This window comes from Passer montanus, unplaced genomic scaffold, assembly GCF_014805655.1.
Source record: "Passer montanus isolate IOZ18808 unplaced genomic scaffold, ASM1480565v1 scaffold239, whole genome shotgun sequence".
Classification (NCBI taxonomy): domain Eukaryota; kingdom Metazoa; phylum Chordata; class Aves; order Passeriformes; family Passeridae; genus Passer; species Passer montanus.
This window is the reverse complement of record NW_024367026.1, coordinates 36,164-58,968: the sequence shown is the minus strand read 5'-3', so window position 1 is coordinate 58,968 and position 22,805 is coordinate 36,164. Positions and strand designations below refer to the sequence as shown.

Genomic DNA, 22,805 nt, shown 5'->3' with positions numbered 1-22,805 from the left:
GCTGCCCGGCTCGCTGCTCCTGCCATGGCACCAGGAGAGGGCATGCCCTTCTCCCAGGGGAGCTGCAGGGCTCAGAGGGGCAGTGCCACGGCCTTCCTGCTGCTGCTGCTGCACCAAAACCAGCTGCAAGTGCTCACTGGCACCAGCTAGGCACCCACTGGCACTCCTGATGTGCCCGCTGGCACTCCTGAGATGTTCACTGGCACTCCTGAAGTGTCCACTGGCATTTCTGAGGTGCCCACTGCACTCCTGAGGTGCCCACTGGAACTCCTGAGATGTTTATTGGCATTCCTGAAGTGCCCGCTGGCACTCCTGAGATGTTCACTGGCACTCCTGAAGTGTCCACTGGCATTTCTGAGGTGCCCACTGCACTCCTGAGGTGCCCACTGGAACTCCTGAGATTTTCCTGGCATTCCTGATGTGCCCACTGGCACCCCTGAGATGTTCCTGGCATTCCTGAAGTGCCCGCTGGCACTCCTGAGATGTTCCTGGCATTCTTGACGTGCCCACTGGAATTCCTGAGATGTTCCTGGCAATCCTGAGGTGCCCACTGGCACTCCTGAGATGTTCACTGGCACTCCTGAGGTGCCCACTGGAACTTCTGAGATGTTTATTGGCATTCCTGATGTGCCCACTGGCACTCCTGAGGTGCCCACTGGCACTCCTGAGGTGCCCACTGGCACTCCTGCTCCAGGGTGCTCCATCCCCAGTGCCAGCCTGGCTTTGGGCACTGCCAGGGATGCAGGGGCAGCCCCAGCTGCGTGGGCACCCTGTGCCAGGGCACACTTCCCCCCCAGCCCTCGCCCCACGCCCGCTCACCTTGTGTGAAGGCCTCGTGCACGTCGTCCCCGAGCCCTGCCAGCGTGTCCTGGGCACCGTGCGTGGGCGTGGAGCCCGCCGAGGCCGAGCGGGTGGGCACGGGCACGGCGGGAGGGCACCCGTGGGTGGGCGAGGGCTGGGCAGAGCCCGCGGCCTGCGCCTGCAGACACAGAGAGGGCATGGCACCGGGCAGGGCACGGCTGGCACCGGGCACTGTGCAGAAACACACACACACACACACACAGACAGACAGAGACACAGCGGGCACCGCGCAGGGCACCAATCCCGGGCACACACACACACACACTGTGCCCCGGGCAGGGCACCGGGCAGGGCACCGGGCAGGGCACCGGGCAGGGCACGGCTGGCACCGGGCACTGTGCAGAAACACACACACAGACACACACACAGGGCACCGTGCAGGGCACCAATCCTGGGCACACACACACACACACACACACACTGGGCACCGTGCAGGGCACCAGCCCTGGGGGCACACACACACACACACACAGAGTGGGCACCGTGCAGGGCAGCAATCCTGGGTGGGGTGCGGTGCCCGGGCAGGGGCTCCTGTGGGAGCTGGTCCTGGGCACACACACACAGACACACACAGACACACAGACACACACACACACACGGCACCCTGCAGGGCACCAGCCCTGGGTGGGTGCGGTGCCCGGGCAGGGGCTGCTGTGGGAGCTGTTGGCACCATGGGTGTCAGACTTCATTGAGTTATTTTTAAATTTTGTTGTATTTTTTGTCTATTTTTATCCATTTTGAGATGTTTTTTATAAAATCACATGCTTTGTATGTTCTATGCTAACATTTATATATTTATATATTGCTTGTGTGGATATTTATATATGTTTATATATTTATTTATATGTTTCTCTATTGTATATTCTTATATTTATATAATATATTCTAGAAACTAATATTATATAAATATATAAAATAACTATAGAATATAAAATATATGATATATGATATATATACAATAAAATATGTATTTATATATAATAAAACTATATAACATAAAATATATTCTATTTTTATTTATATATAAATATATATTCATATATTACACATATATAAATGTAATATGTATATATTAATATATTGCATATATAATCCATATAGTATTTATAAAGTAGAAATATATATGACATATTTCATATAAAATATATTTTATACAGTATATATTAGATATATTTTAGATGAAATACATTCTATAAATATATAAAATATATTTATATATTTGTTATATTATACATATTTATATGTAATTTTATATATTCATATATGTGTAATATATAATTTTTTATAATACATATCTATTTATATATTACATATGTAGATATAAAATGTATTACCTATTTAGAGGTAATACATAAATTAAAATTTATGTATTTTAATATATTTTTTTAATTTCCACACTTGTATATTTAGATCTATTCCTACAATTTGATTTATTGTGGCAAGAGTGAGTCTTTATATCTCATGTCACATTTTGTTCCAGCCCAGCCCTCCCCATTGCTGCGGTGCCACCCAGCAGCCTCCAGAGCAGCTCTGTGACCGTGCTGTGCCAGCAGGGCTGGCAGTGTCCCCTCAGGGTGAGGAACAGGGCTGTGCCAGCTGCTGCCCACGGCCTCGAGTCCCAAAACCCCAAAAAACCCCCAAAAAAACCCAAAAACCCCAAAAAACCCCAAAAACCCCCCAAAAACCCCCAAACTGGGGCTCCTGCGGGGCTGGGGGAGCTCTGCCACGCTGGCTTGGCCAGGCTCCCCCGGCTGCCCCGGGCCCTGTGGGCCAGCCTGGGCTGGCACGGGTGCCAGGCAGGGCACGGACAGGGTGCAGGGCAGGGTGGCACGGGTCATTGCCTCTGTGACCCCAAAAATGCAGCTCTGGGTGGTACCGGTGCTGCCCGCTGGGCCTGGCTGGGCTTTGGGGACCTTTGTAAGGGAATCCGGGAGGGGTTTGGGTGGGGAGGGGGCTTCAACCCCCTCCAGTGGCACCCCTGCCCTGGCAGGGACATTTCCACTGCCCCAGGGTGTCCCAGTGTCCAGCCTGGCCTTGGCACTGCCAGGGATCCAGGGGCAGCCCCAGCTGTGCCAGCCCTGCCCACCCTGCCAGGGAACAATTCCTCATTCCCAATCTCCCACCCAGCCCTGCCCTCTGGCACTGGGAGCCATTCCCTGTGCCCTGTCCCTCCAGCCTTGTCCCCAGTCCCTCTGCAGCTCTCCTGGAGCCCCTCCAGGCCCTGCCAGGGGCTCTGAGCTCTGCCTGGATCCTTCTCCTCTCCAGGTGAGCCCCCCCAGCTCTGCCAGCCTGTCCTGCTGTCCCCTGTCCCTGCTGTCACATTTCAGCCACCTTTAAAGGCCCCAGTGTTGATCCTCAGCCCCTGGGGACAGAGGGACGGGAGCTGCCCGGCCCCGGTGCCACTCCCGGGCCTGGCCTTTGGTTTGGGCCTTGCTGTGAGCCTGGGTTTGCTCCTGGTGACTGCGGCTGGTACCGGGACAACACGGCCTGGGAGCGGGGACACTGCGGTGACACTGTGGGAGCTGTGCACAGTGACACTGCCGGGACCTGTGCACGGTGACACTGCCAGGGCCTGTGCACGGTGACACTGCTGGGAGCTGTGCACAGTGACACTGCCAGGACCTGTGCACAGTGACACTGCCAGGACCTGTGCACAGTGACACTGCTGGGATCTGTGCACAGTGACACTGCTGGGACCTGTGCACGGCGACACTGCTGGGACTGTGGGCACGGTGACACTGCAAGCACCCTGTGCAATGGTGACACCCCAGGACCCCAGACACAGTGACACTGCTAACACCCCAAACATGGTGACACTGCCAGCATCCCATACAGGGTGACACTGCCAGCACCCCAGACACAGTGACACTGCCAGCACCCCAGACAGGGTGACACTTCTAACACCCCAGACACAGTGACACTGCCAGCACCCCAGACAGGGTGACACTGCCAACACCCCAGACATGGTGACACTTCTAACACCCCAGACATGGTGACACTGCCAGCACCCCAAACAAGGTGACACTGCCAGCCCCCCAAACAAGGTGCCACTGCTGGCACCCCAGACATGGTGACACTGCCAGCACCCTGTCCTGTGCACAGTGACACTGCCAGGACCTGTGCACGGTGACACTGCTGGGGCTGTGGGCACGGTGGCACTGCGAGCACCCTGTGCAATGGTGACACCCCAGGACCCCAGACACAGTGACACTGCTAACACCCCAAACATGGTGACACTGCCAGCATCCCATACAGGGTGACACTGCCAGCACCCCAGACACAGTGACACTGCCAGCACCCCAGACAGGGTGACACTGCCAACACCCCAGACATGGTGACACTTCTAACACCTGAGCCATCCCATACAGGGTGACACTGCCAGCACCCCAGACACAGTGACACCCAGACACAGTGACACTTCTAACACCCCATACAGGGTGACACTGCCAGCCCCCCAAACAAGGTGCCACTGCTGGCACCCCAGACATGGTGACACTGCCAGCACCCTGTGCAATGGTGACACCCCAGCACCCAGACACAGTGACACTTCTAACACCCCATACAGGGTGACACTGCCAGCCCCCCAAACAAGGTGCCGCTGCTGGCACCCCAGACACAGTGCCACCCCGGTGTCCCCAGTGCCACCGCAGCCTGTCCCCGTGTCCCCGCAGCCCCAGGCCGGTGTTTGTGTGAACAGGAAAACCCGGCCATGTGGAAAATTGTCATTTTGGGACCGTGCCAGTGACGGTGAGTCACGTGTGCCACGGCCCCGAGGGGACACGGCTGCAGGGGAGCAGCGCTTGGCCGAGGAAATGTCCCCAAACCTGCACGTGCCACCCAGCAGCAGCAGTGTCCCCTCCCTGCACCCAACCCCAAATCAGACCTGAGACCCCAAACACACCCAAACACCAAATCAGACCTGAGACCCCAAAATACAGCAAAACACCCAATCAGACCTGAAAATCCAAAATGCACCCAACACCAAATCAGACCTAAAACCCAAAATGCACCAAAACACCAAATCAGACTTGCAATACCCACCCCAAAATGCACCAAATCACCACATCCTACCTGCAATACTCAGCCCAAAATGCACCTAAACACCAAATCAGACCTGAAACCCCAAAACACCAAATCTGACCTGAAACCCCAAAACACCAAATCTGACCTGAGACCCCAAACCACAGCCAAACACCAAATCAGACCTGAAACCTCAGAATGCACCAAGACACCAAATCAGACCTGAACCCCAAACCACAGCCAAACACCAAATCAGACCCGAGGCCCCAGAGACGGGCCAGGCCCAGAGCTGTCATGCCCAGGAGGGGCTGGGAATGTTTTCTGGTTTGGGTGTTTTCTGCTTTGGGGCTCGGGTCCCGTCCTGAGGGAGCTCAGGGGGTGAGGAAAGGAAACGCCACGGAGCTCTTGTTGTTTGGAGTCACCGAGGTGGAGAAGAGCTGCAAGAGCAGCAGGGCCAGCTGTGCCTGACCCCTGTCCCCAGCCCAGGGCACGAGTGCCACGCTCCCTGCACTTTGCCCCGGGCACTCCAAACCTCCCTGGGCAGCCTGAGGATGTGCCAGGAGGAGAGGGGGCAGCTCAGCCCCCGCAGTCAGATCTCAGGGCTCCCTCTGTGCCAAACACATCTGCCTGAACTGCAGGGGACAGATTTTACAGCGTGTGACAAACCCAGCCCAGCTCACCTGTCCCAGCTCACCTGTCCCCAGCTCACCTGTCCCCAGCTCACCTGTCCCCACCTCGGCCACAGGGGGCTGTGCATTGAATCCCAGCGTGGTTGGGGTGGGAAGGGGGCTTAAATCCCCCCCAGTGCCACCCCTGCCACGGCAGGGACACTGCCACTGCCCCAGGCTGTCCCAGTGTCCAGCCTTGGGCACTGCCAGGGATCCAGGGGCAGCCCCAGCTGCTCTGGGCACCCTGTGCCAGCCCTGCCCACCCTGCCAGGGCACAATTCCTCATTGCCAATCTCCCACCCAGCCCTGCCCTTGTCCCCTGTCCCACCCCTCCAGCTGTGCTCACTCCTTGGGCCAAGGCTGTGACCCCCAGGCTGGCAGTGCCCACTCCGGCCACACCCAGGCGAGAGGAAATCCTTTTGTCACCACGGCTGGTCCTTGGGGCACAGCCCCGACACGGGCATTCTTCGAGAAGGTGCCCGAGCCCTCGGTCGTTCCGTTTCGATCGTTTCCCACCGCCTGGCAGCAGCTGGCCGCGCTGATTTGCATTGCACGGGCAGCGGAGCAGCGGGGCTGGGAACGTCCCCCAGCCGCGGCTGACACGGTTCCTGGAAAACACCGGGGCTGTCACAGCAGCCCCCGGGGTCACGGCACATCCTGAGGGGGATGGGGACAGGGCAGGCTGCTCATCCTGCCCGTGCAGCCCCACGCGGGGCTCGAAGCGGGTCCCAAAGTTGTGGGTTCGGTGTGGAGCTGTGCCTGCCCAGGAACACGTGCTGGGCCCCCAGCTGGAGCAGCCGTCACTGCTGACCCCAGAGCGGGGACAAAGCAGCTCCTGGCCAGCACCGAGCAAAGGCAGCCTGGAACGGTGCAGCCATGGAGCCACTGAGGCTGGAAATCCCTCTCAGACCACGCAGACAACCACCCCCAGCCCTGCCCAGGCCGCACTGTCCCTGTCCCCAAGTGCCACACACCCTCCAGGGATGGGGAGTGCACCCCTGCCCTGTGGATGGACAGCCCTTTCCAGGTGGGAATTGTTCCCAGTGCCCACCCTGAGCCTGCCCTGGCCCAGCCTGAGGCCATTTCCCCTGTCCTGTCCCTGTCCCCTGGCAGCAGAGCCCGACCCCAAACACCTCGGGCTGAGCCACAGCTGCACATCCCTGCGTGGCTCCTGTTCCAACCCTCTCCAGGTTTCCATCTCCAGAAGGAAACAATCCCCCCTCCTTATGGATGATGTCCCCAAGGCCACATCCCCAGGGAGTGGGGACAACACCTGAGCAGGTCCAGGATGGAAAAGGGACCTGCCAGAGGCTGAAAAGGATCTCAGAGGGTGACAGCTCCTTCCTGCTCGGCACGGCCTGACCTGGCTGAGCACTGGGGCTTTCCCAGGCACCAGGGCACGGCAGGGCTGAGCTGCACTGGCCCATGGCCCTGGCTGTGCCAGCTCTGGGGTGGCAGCAGGCCCAGGGCAGTGCCCATCCCCTGTGCTGGCACTGCTGGGGCACCTCCAGTGCTGGGGGCAGCTCTGGGCCCCTCCTGCCAGGAGAGACCTGGAGGGGCTGGAGCGTGTCCAGGGAAGGGAACGGAGCTGGGAAGGGAATGGAGCCCCAGCAGAGGCTGAGGGAGCTGGGAAGGGAATGGAGCCCCAGCAGAGGCTGAGGGAGCTGGGAAGGGAATGGAGCCCCAGCAGAGGCTGAGGGAGCTGGGAAGGGGCTGAGCCTGGAGAAAAGGAGGCTCAGGGGGGACCTTTCCAGGGAAAAGGAAAAAAAAAAAATAAATATAAAGGGAAAGAAAAAAGAAAAAAGAAAAAAAAGAAAAAAATAAAAAAGAAAAAAGGGGAGAGGCAAGGCAAGGCAAGGAAAAGGAAAAGGAGCTGGTCTGCTGAGAGAGCAGGGGCACGTGGGGCAGCAGGGCTGTGCCAGCCCAGCATGGGGGGACACAGAGCTGTGCCCCTGCAGGGCTGGCACAGCCCAGAGCCACCACAGGACCCTTGTGGGTTCAGTGTCCCCATTCCCTGGCACAGCTGTGCTGGGGTCTGCTCCTCCACAGAGCTCCCAGGGTGGGAAACTCGGGGATGCCTTTTGGAAACGGAGTCCAGGTGGAGCTGAGCAGGTTTGTGAACTCCTCTGGCTCTGTTTTGGGGCTGCAGCCCCAGAAAACCAGAGAATTCCTGGCTCATTGTGTGTCCTTCCTGGAAGCTGCACTGGGGAGGACACAGAAGATGGATTTCAATTTAGAGAAACCACGAAGGGAACCTCTGACCTGGCTCCTGAAATGTTTGGGAGCCCGCTTCGATTTATTGTCCCTGGCTTATGGAGTCTTGTACACAAGAGCTGTGAGGTTTAACCTAAAATGCATTTCCAGGGAAAAGGGGCCGAGCTGTGCCCTGAGCAGGGATCAGCTCCAGGGGAAGGGTGGGTGGAAGGGAATCAGTGCCCATAGGAGCCCCCAGCAGCTCTCCAAGAGGCATTTCACCATCATCCCCCTCAGCCCAGCAGTTCAGCTGGAGGTCCCCCACCCTCTGGGGAGCTGCTGCCAAATTTTCTACAACCACTGTGACAGAGGAAAGCTTTAAAGGAGACCAGGATGGAAAAAGCCTTCAAAACTTCAGGTTGGAGGGAGCCTTGAGGGGTTTTTGGAGCACCAAGGTCACCTCCAGGGTGCTGCTCAGGTTCCTCTTCAGCTGCTCTTTGAGAGGCTCCCCAGGGAGGCCTCCCCACCCCTGTGGGCAGCTGGGAATTCCTGTCCCAACCCAGCCAAAGCCCCAGCTGCTGTGTGACCATGCACATCTGGAAAGGTGCTGGCTCTGCCTCCTCCTGGGCCAGGGGCAGACAGATGAGCACAGCTGGGTTTTCCTTTTATTCCCTTCTGCCTCCTCCTCTTTCCTTTTATTTCCTCCTGCACCACCTTGGGCACTGGAAAAGTGTTGGAGTTCTGGCTGCTGGGAATTTCAGATTTCTGTGCTGACAGACTCGGACCCCAGGACAGCTCTGCAGTGACCTGAGGCTGTGGAGAAGGCTTCAAAAACTGACTGAGAGCACTGGGATTGTGGGTGTGGAGTTGGTTAGAAGTGTGTGATAGCACAGGGTGGGAAACTTAGAGTTTGGGGGTTTAGCATATAGTAATAAATATAACGCAAGATGGAGGTTTAGGGTGGAGGCTGCTCCTTCTTCTTCACCCTTCTCCTTCTTCACCTCGTTCTCCATGGGTTTGGGTGGTTTTTTGTAATTGGACAGAAAAGTCCACATTGTGGACTTTGAGTGATCAGTTAAAAGTGAAAATAATTTAGGTGTCATTTCTTAATTGGATAGTTTGACCTTGTAGGAGAAGATTGTTGGCCATTTTGTACTTGTTAGTGGAGTGCTGCAGAGCTCACAACTTGTGACAGAGATAGGAAATAATGAACACCTGAGTCTGAATGTGAAATTCTGTCTCGAGAGCTTCAATCCTGACCTTGACAGAGGCAGAAAAAAGAAGCCCAGAAGCAGCAGAAAAGCTGCCCCAGAGAGGGACAGGACCCACAGCCCTTGGAGGATTCCAAAGCTACGTGAAGCCAGAACTAACTCGAGCTAATTCCAGCTGCAGTCCTGCTTGGAAGCGTGGAATCAGGGAATTGTTTAGGTTGGAGAAGACCTTTGGTTGAGTCCAACCATCAAGCTCATCTGCTTCAAGGGGAAAGCTGAACCAAAGAACCCCAGAAGTCCCTGAACCTACAGAGGCTCACTGAGGAACTCAGAAATCCACAGACACTGATTTTACCACAGAAACATCCCAGACTGGTTTGGGTGGGAAAAGGCCTCAGAGCCCAGCCAGTGCCACCCCTGCCATGGCAGGGACACTGCCACTGTGCCAGGTGCTCCCAACCTGGCCTTGGGCACTGCCAGGGATCCAGGAGCAGCCCCAGCTGCTCTGCTCCATTTTAGCATGGAGCTTCTTCCTGGGAGCAGATTAAAGGAGAAGGGATCTTGCACACACAAAAACCCCAGAGCCAGCAGCTTTCAGATAAGCAGTTTAGACAAGCAAACATCTCATCATGCCCCAAATACTGCAGAAATGCAGCACAGACAGAGCACAGAGAGCACATGGGCTGTGCCTCTGGTCTGTGGCTGCGTGTGCCCCAGCAGAGGGCTCCGGGCAGGGGTCCCAGGGGTGCCCAGGCCAGGGCTGAGGCTTTCTCAGCACATCTCAGTGCCTGGCTCCCCTCTCCGTGCTCTCCTTCAGGGACAGGCCCCTGAGCTCACCCAGGAGTCATCAGGTCCACTGGAGAGCTTTCACCACATCCCTGTCAGTGAATATTCCAGGGCTTTCCTCAGGAAAAGCAGCATCTTCTGGCCCACAACTTGTCCCATGTCCAGGGCTGGGGGACACACAGAGCTCAGCCCCCAGACCCTGCCCTGCCCTTGGCAGTTCCTCGGGCTCTCCCTGAGGGAAAAACCTTCCCTGGCAGGTGGGGAGCCCCAGAGAAGCTGGGACTGCCCGTGGACCCCTGGAAGTGTCCAAGGCCAGGGCTGGGAGCAGCCTGGGACAGTGGAAGGTGTCCCTGCCCAGGGTAGGGGTGGAAGATGAGATCTAAGATCCCTTCCCACCCAAACCACTCCAGGATTCTACGCCCAGACTGTCACAGAACCAACACTCTGGAGGGCTGCCGAAAACTCACACTTCTTGCCACCAAAACAACACCAAATTTGGTGTTTCCTGCAGTTCCAGGGGCTGCTCCTGCAGAGCTGGGGAGCACAGGAATGAGCAGAGCCCCTGGAGAGCCAGCTGTAAGGAAACACCCGGGCCACCCCAGCTGGCTCTGCTCCTCCTGGCAGATGTTTATTGCACAGCTCTGGGCCCAGGCAGGCCTTGGCAGCACTGGGGGAGCAGAGGGCAGCTCCTCCCTCCTCTGCTGTGCCTGGAGATGCCTGAAGCTGCTCTGTGCCCCTGCTCCAGCTCCTGCAGCACGGCTGGGTGAGCCAGGGCTGCAGCCAGGGTGAGCTTCCTCACCACCTCCTGGAGACTCCACAGAATGCCAAAAAGGCTGGGCTGGGAGGGGACCTTAAAGCTGATCCTGCTCCAAGCCCTGCAAGGGACACCTGGCACTGTCCCAGCCCCGGACACCGCCAGGGATGGAGCACCCACAGCTTCTCCTCCAAATATCCCTGCCATTGTCCACAGAACCTCACAGCAGTTCAGGCTGGAAAACACCTCAGATCTGAGTTCTCATCCCCATCTCCAAGGCCCCAGCAACCTCCTCCTGCCTGATGCCAACAGCAAATCCAAGTCCCTCGCAGGAAGGCTGAATAGTAATTAATGCAGGACAGAAATAATGAACTACAGAGGAATTTCAATTTACACGTCTTTCTATTTTAACAGAAAACCCCTGACAACTGATTTTGGGGGAAAAAAAAACTTCTCCAACCACATTTAAACCTGCTTTGCATGAGGCTGATCCAGCCCACGCCACTCAGGCTGCACGGGAGGGATGGAGCAGAGTTTCCTGTGCAGTGTCTGCACTCAGGGATGGATGGAGCAGAGTTTGCTGTGCAGTGTCTGCACTCAGGGATGGATGGATGGAGCAGAGTTTGCTGTGCAGTGTCTGCACTCAGGGATGGATGGATGGAGCAGAGTTTGCTGTGCAGTGTCTGCACTCAGGGATGGATGGATGGATGGAGCAGAGTTTGCTGTGCAGTGTCTGCACTCAGGGATGGATGGATGGAGCAGAGTTTGCTGTGCAGTGTCTGCACGCAGGGATCAGTGGATGGAGCAGAGTTTGCTGTGCAGTGTCTGCACTCGAGGATGGGATCAGAGTTTCTTGGGAGTGTCTGCACTCTGGGGATCTCCCCTGGGCTGCTTTTCCCTCCAACGGTGACTCCACAGCTCCAGGCTGTGACAAACCTGGAATGCTGCTGGGCCAGTCGTGCAGGACCTGGCTCCTTCCTCACAGCTCTGCCAGGCTCAGGGTTCTGCTGGGAGCAAGGGCCACCTCAGGGCACACACAGCACGGCCTGCAGGGCCCAGATCCCATTTCTGATAACCCAGATCCCATTTCTGGTAACCCAAATCCCATTGCTGGGGGCCCAAATCCCATTGTTGGGATCCCTCCCCGCTCCAGCCTCTCTGGCACTGCACATCACGAGTGCAGTCACGGGGCTGCACTTTCCCTTCAAGGTATTTCTCCAGGATTTGGGGCTGTGCTGCCATTTGCCTTTTTTTTTTTCACCAGTAATTTAACAATTATTTACGTTAACCAGGAAGGGAGGAGAGGCCCTTCCAGAGCTGCACATGAAACTGCTGCTGCTGCTGCTGCCTGAATAATTCCAGCTCGATCGAAGCGAGTGCGCTAAAAATAATCCACCCCCCTCCCTGCAAACACTCTTTGAGGGAAATATTTAAAGCAGAAAACAAGGCCCCTAAATCAGCCCCCCCAGCCGGGGCTGTTAACCCGATTGTTGCAGGGAAATTGAATTTCCCTGTCCTCCGTGGGCTCCCGGCTCCAGCCGCCTCCCGGAGCGGGCACGCCGAGCAACATGAAAGGCTCATTAGTGGGGAAGGCTAATAACCTTTGTGAGGCATTAATTACATCCCCGAGCGCAGGGACAGCTTCATGGCAACGGAGGCAGAGAGGCAATGTGTCCTGTCCCCATTCCCACAGACCCCAGAGATCCCAGAAAACCCGCAGATCCCAGAGACCTCAGAGACCCCAGAGATCCCAGACACCACAGACCCCACAGATCCCAGAGATCCCACATATCCCAGGGACCCCGGAGATCCCACAGATCCCAGAGACCCCACAGATCCCACAAACCTCACAGACCCCACAGATGCCAAAGATCCCAGAGACACCACAGATCCCAGAGATCCCAGAGACCCCACAGATTCCAGAAATCCCAGATCCCACAGATCCCTGTCCCCCCGTATGGGGTGGGGATACACACCCAGAGGATGAGGATAGAACATCCTTGTGGGACTCTGACCTGTTCCCCACACCCAGAGGATGAGGATGGATCCCAACCCTGTCCTGGCCTGTGCCCCACACCCAGAGGATGAGGATGGAGCCCATCCCAGTCCTGGCCTGTGCCCCACACCCAGAGGATGAGGATGGAGCCCATCTCTGTCTAACCCTGACCTGTTCCCCACACCCAGAGGATGAGGATGGAGCCCATGCCTGTCTAACCCTGGCCTGTTCCCCACACCTAGAGGATGAGGATGGAGCCCAGCCCTGTCCTGGCCTGTTCCCCACACCCAGAGGATGAGGATGGAGCCCATGCCTGTCTAACCCTGGCCTGTTCCTCACACCCAGAGGATGAGGATGGAGCCCATGCCTGTCTAACCCTGGCCTGTGCCCCACACCCAGAGGATGAGGATGGAGCCCATGCCTGTCTAACCCTGGCCTGTGCCCCACACCCAGAGGCACACGCTGCTCCAGGACATGGGATGGTGTCACTGAGTGTGCAGTGACACCCCGACATGCACAGGGACAGACAAAGTGCACACAAAGCACAGCTGGAGAGAGGGCTGGGGCGTGGGGCTGCCCTGCAAACACAAACTGCAGGCTGGCACACGCCTGCTTGGACAGCAGCAGGAATTTGCCCATGGAAAGGGTGCTCAGGCCGTGGCACTGCCCAGGGAGGGTTGGAGTGCCCATCCCTGCAGGTGTCCAGGGCAGGCCTGGGTGTGGCACTCAGTGCTGGGGACAAGGTGGCACTGGGCGCAGCTGGACTCCATGGTCTGGAGGGATTTTCCAGCCTGAATTCAGGCTCTGGCACTGCTGGGGTTTGGATCCCTGCCAGCACCCGGCTCCTCAGCCAGGGACACTCAGGGTCCATCCCAGGCGAGGGCATCAGGGCATGGCCATGGCCTTTCCCACCAAAACCTCACCTGGAAGGTTCAAAAGCAGATTATGGACCACACACACAAAGGCCTGCGCTGGGGGACACAGGGGGACATGGCAGGACCCTGCACACTCCCCTGCCAGGACCCAGCACATTCCCCTGCCAGGACCCAGCACATTCCCCTGCCAGGACCCTGCACACTCCCCTGCCAGGACCCTGCACACTCCCCTGCCAGGACCCGGCACAGCCCCCTGCCAGGACCCGGCACAGCCCCCTGCCAGGACCCGGCACATCCCCTGCCAGGACCAGGCACATTCCCCTGCCAGGACTGGGCATATCCCCCTGCCAGGACCCTGCACACTCCCCTGCCAGGACCCAGCACACTCTCCTGCTAGGACCCAGCACATCCCCTGCTAGGACCCAGCACATCCCCTGCCAGGACCCAGCACATCCCCTGCCAGGAGCTGGCACATCCCCCTGCCAGGACCAGGCACATCCCCCTGCCAGGACCCTGCAGAGCCCCCTGCCAGGACCCTGCACATCCCCCTGCCAGGACCCAGCACATCCCCTGCCAGGACCCGGCACATTCCCCTGCCAGGACCCGGCACACTCCCCTGCCAGGACCCAGCACACTCTCCTGCTAGGACCCAGCACATCCCCTGCCAGGACCCGGCACATTCCCCTGCCAGGACCCGGCACACTCCCCTGCCAGGACCCAGCACACTCTCCTGCTAGGACCCAGCACATCCCCTGCCAGGACCCGGCACATTCCCCTGCCAGGACCCGGCACACTCCCCTGCCAGGACCCAGCACACTCTCCTGCTAGGACCCAGCACATCCCCTGCCAGGACCCGGCACATTCCCCTGCCAGGACCCGGCACACTCCCCTGCCAGGACCCAGCACACTCTCCTGCTAGGACCCAGCACATCCCCTGCCAGGACCCGGCACATTCCCCTGCCAGGACCCGGCACACTCCCCTGCCAGGACCCAGCACACTCTCCTGCTAGGACCCAGCACATCCCCTGCCAGGACCCGGCACATTCCCCTGCCAGGACCCGGCACACTCCCTTGCCAGGACCCTGCACACTCCCCTGCCAGAACTGGGCACATCCCCTGCCAGGACCCAGCACACTCCCCTGCCAGGACCCTGCACACTCCCCTGCCAGGACCATGCACACTCCCCTGCCAGGACCCGGCACACTCCCCTGCCAGGACCCAGCACATTTCCCTGCCAGGACCCTGCACACTCCCCTGCCAGGACCCTGCACATCCACTCCCTTGCCAGGACCCTGCACACTCCCCTGCCAGAACTGGGCACATCCCCTGCCAGGACCCAGCACACTCCCCTGCCAGGACCCTGCACACTCCCCTGCCAGGACCCAGCACATCCCCCTGCCAGGACCCAGCACACTCCCCTGCCAGGACCCAGCACATTTCCCTGCCAGGACCCGGCACACTCCCCTGTGTGCTGCTCGCTCCTGCTGCCATTCGCTTTTCAGCTTTAATTCTGGCGCGGATAAAGTGGGCCCGGCAGGACCCGGGGACAGCAGAGTGACCAGGCTGTGTCCCCACGAGGGTGGCAGCTGCATGGGGACAGCAGTGTGACCAGACCATGTCCCCACGAGGGACAGCACCCGGGGACAGCAGCGTGGGGACATCACGTTCCCATCAGGGATGTGACCAGGCCGTGTCCCCAGGGACGTGGCAGGTGTGTGGGGACAGCGGTGTGACCAGACCATGTCCCCAGTAAGGGTGGCAGCTGCCTGGGGACAGAGATGTGACTGGACCTTGTCCCAAGGGAGGGTGGCAGCTGCCTAGAATATAGGAATGTGGCCGGATCCTGTCCCCAGGGATAGTGGCAGATGCCTGGGGACAGGGATGTGACCAGGCTGTGTCCCCAGGGAGGGTGGCAGCTGCCTAGAATATAGGAATGTGGCCGGATCCTGTCCCCAGGGAAGGTGGCAGCTGCTTGGGGACATCAGCATGATCAGGCCATGTCCCCAGGGATGGTGGCAGCTGCCCGGGGACAGGGATGTGACCAGGCTGTGTCCCCAGGGAAGGTGGCAGCTGCCTGAGGACAGCAGAATGGCCTAAACCCTGTCCCCAGGGAGGGTGCAGCTGCCCGGGGACAGGGATGTGACCAGGCTGTGTCCCCAGGGAGGGTGGCAGCTGCCTAGAATATAGGAATGTGGCCGGACCCTGTCCCCAGGGATAGTGGCAGATGCTTGGGGACATCAGCATGATCAGGCCATGTCCCCAGGGATGGTGGCAGCTGTTTGGGGACAGGGATGTGACCAGGCTGTGTCCCCACAGAGAGTGGCAGCTTCCTGGGGATAGAGATGTGGCTGGACCTGTCCCCAGGGAGGGTGGCAGCTGCTTGGGGACAGTAGTGTGACCTGGCTGTGCCCCCAGGGAGGGTGGCAGCTGCCTAGAATATAGGAATGTGGCTGAACCTTGTCCCCAGGGAAGGTGGCAGCTGGCTGAGGACAGCAGCATGGCCAAACCCTGTTTGGGGCAGGAGGGTTCCTGATCAGGGGGGTTCCCGGGCAGGGGGGTCCCCGGTCAGGGGGGTTCCCGGGCAGGGGGGTTCCCGGGCAGGCTCCTCCTGCCCCCAGCCCCCCGAGCCCCCCAGCAGCTCCTGCTCCCGAGCTGTTTGAACTCGCCATTGACGCAGCGCTGTTTGTTTTCATTCCCCTCCATCCCCCCAGCTGTGGCACCGAGAGCAGGGATCAGGAAACAATAAAATCTCGGTTACCACACAGAATGCCGCCTTTCCCCTGGCTCCTTTCAAAGCCTGACATTTTTGCTTTCATCCGCCATTTCCACAGCGCTAGGGCATGTGCTGCCCCCCCGCCGGCGGGGCCCCGAGTGGGGGTCCCGGAGCTGCGCTCAAGATGCTCCAGATTGTTCCATCGGCACCTCCCGGGGCTCCTCGGGCTCCGGTTCCCCTCCCGGGGCTCCCCCGGCTGGCATGGCACGGGCTGCAAGCGTTATCTGTCCCAGCTGTCCCAGGTTTGCTGCCCTGCCTTGGGCTGGTGGCTGGAGGTTTCAGGGGGGCACCGCAGGAGCGAAGGGTCTGCTGCTGGGAGCACCCAGCCTCTGCTCCTGGGAGCACCCAGCCCCAGCTCTGGGAGCACCCAGCCTCTGCTGCTGGGAGCACCCAGCCCCAGCTGCAGGCTGCTCTGCCCCCGGATTCTCTGCACTCAGGGGGACACGGGCAGGGTCTGATTGCCCTGTCCTTAAATAAAAAACAGCAGCCTGGGAGCTTCATGGGAGCTGGAGGGCAGCGGAGTGAGGATTGTCCCCATATAGCAGAGAAGGGCAGAGAAGCCATCTCCTGGCCCAGGGAACATCAAATTCACAGGATCAGGGAATGGTTTAGGTTGGGAGGGATTTTGAATCCCATCCCATTCCCACCCCTGCCACGGCAGGGACACTGCCACTGTCCCAGGTGCTCCCAGCCCCAGTGTCCAGCCTGGCCTTGGGCACTGCCAGGGATGCAGGGGCAGCCACAGCTGCTCTGGGCACCCTGTGCCAGGGCCTGCCCACCCTGCCAGGGCACAATTCCTCATTCCCAAAATCCCATCCAGCCCTGCTCTCTGGCATTCCCTGGGTCCTGTGGTGGCAGAGGGCTCTGCAGCCACGCTGGGTGTGTCCACGGGCTGCTCTTGCCCCAGTGTTTTCCAGGAAAACTGCACAAAACTGGGGAAAGCCATGCCAGGCAGGGGTGAGGAGGAGTGGCACAGCACCTGGCCGTGGCAGGAGGGACAGGGAGCACCGGGGTGACACGATGTCCTGAAGGCCACAGCTGGCTGCCCTCCCAGGCAGGAGCCCTTTGGTGCATCCTTCCCAGGATCCACGCTGAGCAGCAGAACTTGGGGTGGTTCTGGGGCAGGACTCGGGTCCAAAGAGCTCTGGGGAGAAGGACCAGAAGGAATGGCCTCTGATCAGCTCCAGCTTTGTCCAAGGCACCCCTGGGATTCCTGCGGGGCAGGGAGAGCTCCAGGACAGGTCTGCACAGGGAGCTGGAGCAGGCTGGGGCAGGCAGCAGCCACACACATCCACAACAAAGAGGAGCCTCGGTAATCCGGGATGAGCTCTGCTCCCTTGCACAGCGTGGAGAAAGAGTCCTGGGGGCCGGGGGGACACAAAGGGCCCGGGCCAGGAGCCCCCAGCTGAGCGTGAGCTGCTGGGACAGCCGTGGCCGGGGACACGCACGGAGCAGCAGGCCTGGGAAAGCTGAAAGGATGGAGTGTCTGAAAGCATCACTTGTGACCGTGAGACACAGGCGTGAAATCTCCCGGCAGTCACACCCAGAGCAGGAGCCCTGCAGGCTCTGGGGCTGTCCCTGAAGGGTTTGTGATCTGCCGCTCGGCATCCTCCTGAAATCCAGGAGAAAACTGGCTCTGAAAGACAACCCCGGGCTGGAGGATCCAGGAGGAATTCCTCGGGGATCCATCCACTTCATATTGTAATTAGGAGCACAAAAATAACCTGGCTCTAATGACACTTCCTGATGACATAAAGGTTAGGATGAGTCATTAGCACAGAGGCAGTGCAGAGCCTCACACACGCTCTGGAGGCTGGGCTGGCGTGGGGAGCACTCACTGCTGACAACGCGGGGTGTGAGCCCAGCTCAGGCAGCAGGGCAGCCCCAGGCACTGCCCCAACCCACCCCCAAACCCCCAACCTGGGATTCCTGCGGGGCAGGGACAGCTCCAGGACAGGTCTGCACAGGGAGCTGGAGCAGGCTGGGGCAGGCAGCAGCCACACACATCCACAACAAAGAGGAGCCTCGGTAATCCGGGATGAGCTCTGCTCCCTTGCACAGCGTGGAGAAAGAGTCCTGGGGGCCGGGGGGACACAAAGGGCCCGGGCCAGGAGCCCCCAGCTGAGCGTGAGCTGCTGGGACAGCCGTGGCCGGGGACACGCACGGAGCAGCAGGCCTGGGAAAGCTGAAAGGATGGAGTGTCTGAAAGCATCACTTGTGACCGTGAGACACAGGCGTGAAATCTCCCGGCAGTCACACCCAGAGCAGGAGCCCTGCAGGCTCTGGGGCTGTCCCTGAAGGGTTTGTGATCTGCCGCTCGGCATCCTCCTGAAATCCAGGAGAAAACGGGCTCTGAAAGACAACCCCGGGCTGGAGGATCCAGGAGGAATTCCTCGGGGATCCATCCACTTCATATTGTAATTAGGAGCACAAAAATAACCTGGCTCTAATGACACTTCCTGATGACATAAAGGTTAGGATGAGTCATTAGCACAGAGGCAGTGCAGAGCCTCACACACGCTCTGGAGGCTGGGCTGGCGTGGGGAGCACTCACTGCTGACAACGCGGGGTGTGAGCCCAGCTCAGGCAGCAGGGCAGCCCCAGGCACTGCCCCAACCCACCCCCAAAGCCCCAAAGCCCCAAAGCCCCAAAGCCCCAAATCCCTGCAGAACGGGTCCAGAGAGAGGAGCTTGAAACGGAAAAGGAAAAATGGGTGGGGGAGACACAAACTCTGCTCTCCATCTTAGCAAAAGGAAAACCTCAAGGGCAGGACCTCGAAAGGAGTGGATCCACGGGATATCCACGGGATATCCACGGGATATCCACGGATAATGACAGGGACAAAGGCTGCTAGTGGAATGGGGCAGCACAGCAAGAACAGTTTGTGCTGCTCAGGCACAAACTCCAAAGTGAAGCTCAGCATTTTTGGAGCATTTCAGCTCAAGCCAGGTCTGCGAGAGCTCCCCAGTGAACTGTGCAAGTGCTTCCTCCTCCCCAGAGCAGCAGACCCCGCTCAGGACCAGCCCCTGGGCCTCAGGGTGGGGACAAGGATGAAGTCACAGCTGCGGGGCAGCTCCTCCTCATCCAGGGAGCATTTCTGCCCTCCTGCAGCCCAGACCCTCAGCATCAACCTCTGCTGACACCTTCCCAAAGGCAGCTTGGGCCTAGGAGGCCCTGCACAGCTGCTGGAAGAGGTTTTTAGGGGTTTTTTTACCTACTGATATCTATTTTTAATAAATCTTGAAGGAACAGGGAAATTCCAGTGGCATAATCGCATTTTCCGGGATAATAATGAAAGGAAAAGGGGAATGACAGGGAAGCTCACATCAGTGAGAAACAGGAAAAAGGGCAGAAAAGCTGAGGGGAGAGGGGAACAGCACAAAAAGACAGGATTGTGGCAGAGGATTGGTACCAGGAGCTTTTGGCTGTGGCAGAGGGAGGAGGAGCTGGGAATGCTGAGGGGAACACCAGAGCCAAACTCTTCTGGAGACCACAGGCAGAGGGGAGATGGTGCTGACGAGGGGAGAAAAGCCAAGCAGAGGCATTAATTAAAGAAATAAAACATAACAATAACAATAACAATAACAATAACAATAATAATAATACTAAAAAATTAAAGATTTGGAATGACCTGGGGACACTCCCCTTAGCCCAAAGGTTGGGAGGAGCTGACTTGGCTGCTGTAGGTTAGCAGGATGGAAATGCAGGACAGAGATGGGCCAGGAGATGTAAAACCAAGCCCAGCTGAGTTAAACCAAGCCCAGCTGAGTTAAACCAAACCCAGCAGAGGCCAGACCTGGCCATGCTGGGCTGGAGACAAGGTGTTCCCCAGCCTGGGGTTCAGCACGGCAGGAATGGGAATTCAGAGCCACGGATCCTTTGCTCCACCACGTTCTCACAACAGCACCAGGGACACTTCTGGTTCACACGGTGAACACAGAATGGAATTGTACTGCATTCACAACCTGAGTCAAGCAGGTGAATTGGCCTGGGGAAGTCTTTATACAACACCCCCATTTCCTACGTTTAGACATTTCCAATTTCTGCACAGAAGTGGAGAAGTGCAGCAGAAGCAGCGGCAGTGGAGCAGCTGTCTTCCCGAGGAATGGAAACGTTTCAGACACTTTGAAAAGACTGCTTTGAGGGGAAAACCACCTGACTCATGGAAAGAAAGATGACAAAGCTACACATTATTGTTCCTCTCAAGAGAGAAGAGGCTGTGCACGTAAAACCCAATTACTGCACTGTCTGAACTCTCTGAGCTTGCATCTCCTGCGAGCTGCAGCTCCAACGCTGGAAGGGAACCACCCCGAAAAGGGCTGGGCAGGGGGGTGCACAGGGAGGAATGACTGGGGCAGGGAGAGCCCTGCCAGCCCAACCAGTGCCAGCTGTGCCTGGCCCCACAGGGCACTGAGTGCCACATCCTGGCACCCCTCCAGGGCCGTTCAGAGCCCCAGAGAGCCGTGCCACCTGCAGGACATCACCCGAGGAGCCGTGCAGAGGCAGCTCGGGATGAGGAGCAGCACGCCCAGGAGGGGCTGCACGTTTGGGATGTTCTGGTGGCAGCCGGGGGAGGCAGGGAGGGAGGCAGGGAAGAGTAATTCTGGTTCCAAACTGAGCCCCCGAGGCTCCTCTGACGTGTGTGGAGGAAAGGAGGTGTGGAGTCATTCTGGGGGAGAGTGCTGTGGGGTGGTGATGGAAACAACACGCTGTGCCCGAGGATTAATCATTAATTAATGATGTGGCTTCAGCTGCTGCAGGGGAGGGAACACTGCCTGCATCCACAGGGCTGCTCATCTGCTGGGCTGGCACGGCAGGAGGAAGGCTCAGAGCAGCTCCAGGCTGCTGCAGGACCTTGGGAACTGCAGCTCAAGGTTCGAGCTGCTTGGAAAAGAGGAGAGGAGGGAGCCAGCAGAGACAGAATGTGGGCGAGGACAGAAAACTCGGGAAAATATTTAAATTCCTCCTGGCTTCCATCATTTCCTGGAACGCTTTCCCAATATTTTATGCAGTCCTCAAGGACTCTGGAGACTTGGGAAGCTGTGTGCTGGAGGTGAGCACTGCCAAGGCAGGTGCTGCTGTAGCCCGAGCTGGTGCCAGGAGAGCCAGAGCTGTGCCATGGCCAGGGCTGGGCCAGCTCTGCTTCCCTTGGGAACACGGATCTGGCTGCCCACGGGGCCACAGGCTCCAGGAAGTGCCACTTGCAGGGCAGGGACAGGAGAGAAATCCTGGGAAAACCCTGCATTGTCCATGAGGGATGAGGGCACAGGGACAGGAGCTGCTGGGATGGGAGGAATCCTGGGAAAATCCCACATTGTCCATGAGGGACAAAGGCACAGGGACAGGAGCTGCTGGGATGGGAGGAATCCTGGGAAAATCCCACATTGTCCATGAGGGACAAGGTCACAGGGACAGGAAGGGCACCAGCTCTTGGAGCCAGGACTTCCATCATTTCCTGGAACGCTTTCCCAATATTTTATGCAGTCCTCAAGGACTCTGGAGACTTGGGAAGCTGTGTGCTGGAGGTGAGCACTGCCAAGGCAGGTGCTGCTGTAGCCCGAGCTGGTGCCAGGAGAGCCAGAGCTGTGCCATGGCCAGGGCTGGGCCAGCTCTGCTTCCCTTGGGAACACGGATCTGGCTGCCCACGGGGCCACAGGCTCCAGGAAGTGCCACTTGCAGGGCAGGGACAGGAGAGAAATCCTGGGAAAACCCTGCATTGTCCATGAGGGACGAGGGCACAGGGACAGGAGCTGCTGGGATGGGAGGAATCCTGGGAAAATCCCACATTGTCCATGAGGGACAAGGTCACAGGGACAGGAAGGGCACCAGCTCTTGGAGCCAGGACATGAACAGCAAAGTGTGATCAGCCCTTCCTCAGCTGGATCCATCACCAGCTCAACCCCTCCCTTTTGGGGCTCTGTGGGATGCTTTGAGCAATGAGAACTGCAGGGAGTGACTGGTGGAGAGGCCACAGAGGCTCTGTGACACTGCCCGTGGCTGGGGACAGTTCTGGCCCTCGGGGAGGAGCTGGCTCCCAGAGACACAGAGCAATCCTGGGCTGGTTTGGTGGGAAAAGCTCCTTCCATCCCCCCCCTGCCATGGCAGGGACACCGCCACTGCCCCAGGGTGTCCCAGTGCCCAGCCTGGCCTTGGGCACTGCCAGGGATCCAGGGGCAGCCCCAGCTGCTCTGGGCGCCCTGTGCCAGGGTCTCCCTCCCCAGGCTGGTGGCACTGGTGGCTCCCTGGCTGTGAGTGGCAATTCCCAGCTCTGGTGGCCCCGGGTGGTTCCAGTGCTGAGGCTGAGGCTGGGCTCTGCACCTTCTCTCCCAGGCTAAAGAGCTAAACCCACAGAGAGGCACACCCAGGTCGTTCTCAGCTGTGGGAATGGGCACAGAAGGAAAAGTGTTCTTCCCTCTTCCAGCTGGAATGGAGGAGACATGGAATGGGTCAGACATGGAATGGGTCAGACATGGAATGGATCAGGCATGGAATGGGTCAGACATGGAATGGGTCAGACATGGAATGGATCAGACATGGAATGGATCAGACATGGAATGGGTCAGACATGGAATGGGTCAGACATGGAATGGAGCAGACATGGAATGGATCATGGATCAGACATGGAATGGAGCAGACATGGAATGGGTCAGGCATGGAATGGGTCAGAC

The 22,805-nt window shown here is 58.4% G+C and overlaps 1 protein-coding gene across 1 annotated transcript in view; it reads right to left on the bottom strand.

Annotated features, from left to right (window-relative positions):
* LOC120502940 (dystrobrevin beta-like) overlaps nucleotides 1-22,805 on the bottom strand; it is a 71,111-nt gene that overhangs the window by 19,897 nt on the left and 28,409 nt on the right. Inside the window, exons 4-5 of the mRNA XM_039710960.1 lie at nucleotides 17,117-17,281; nucleotides 820-979 (exon numbers count right to left, since the gene is read on the bottom strand). Of these exons, the coding sequence (XP_039566894.1) occupies nucleotides 820-979; nucleotides 17,117-17,281 (325 nt within the window). The remainder of the gene's footprint in view (nucleotides 1-819; nucleotides 980-17,116; nucleotides 17,282-22,805) is intronic.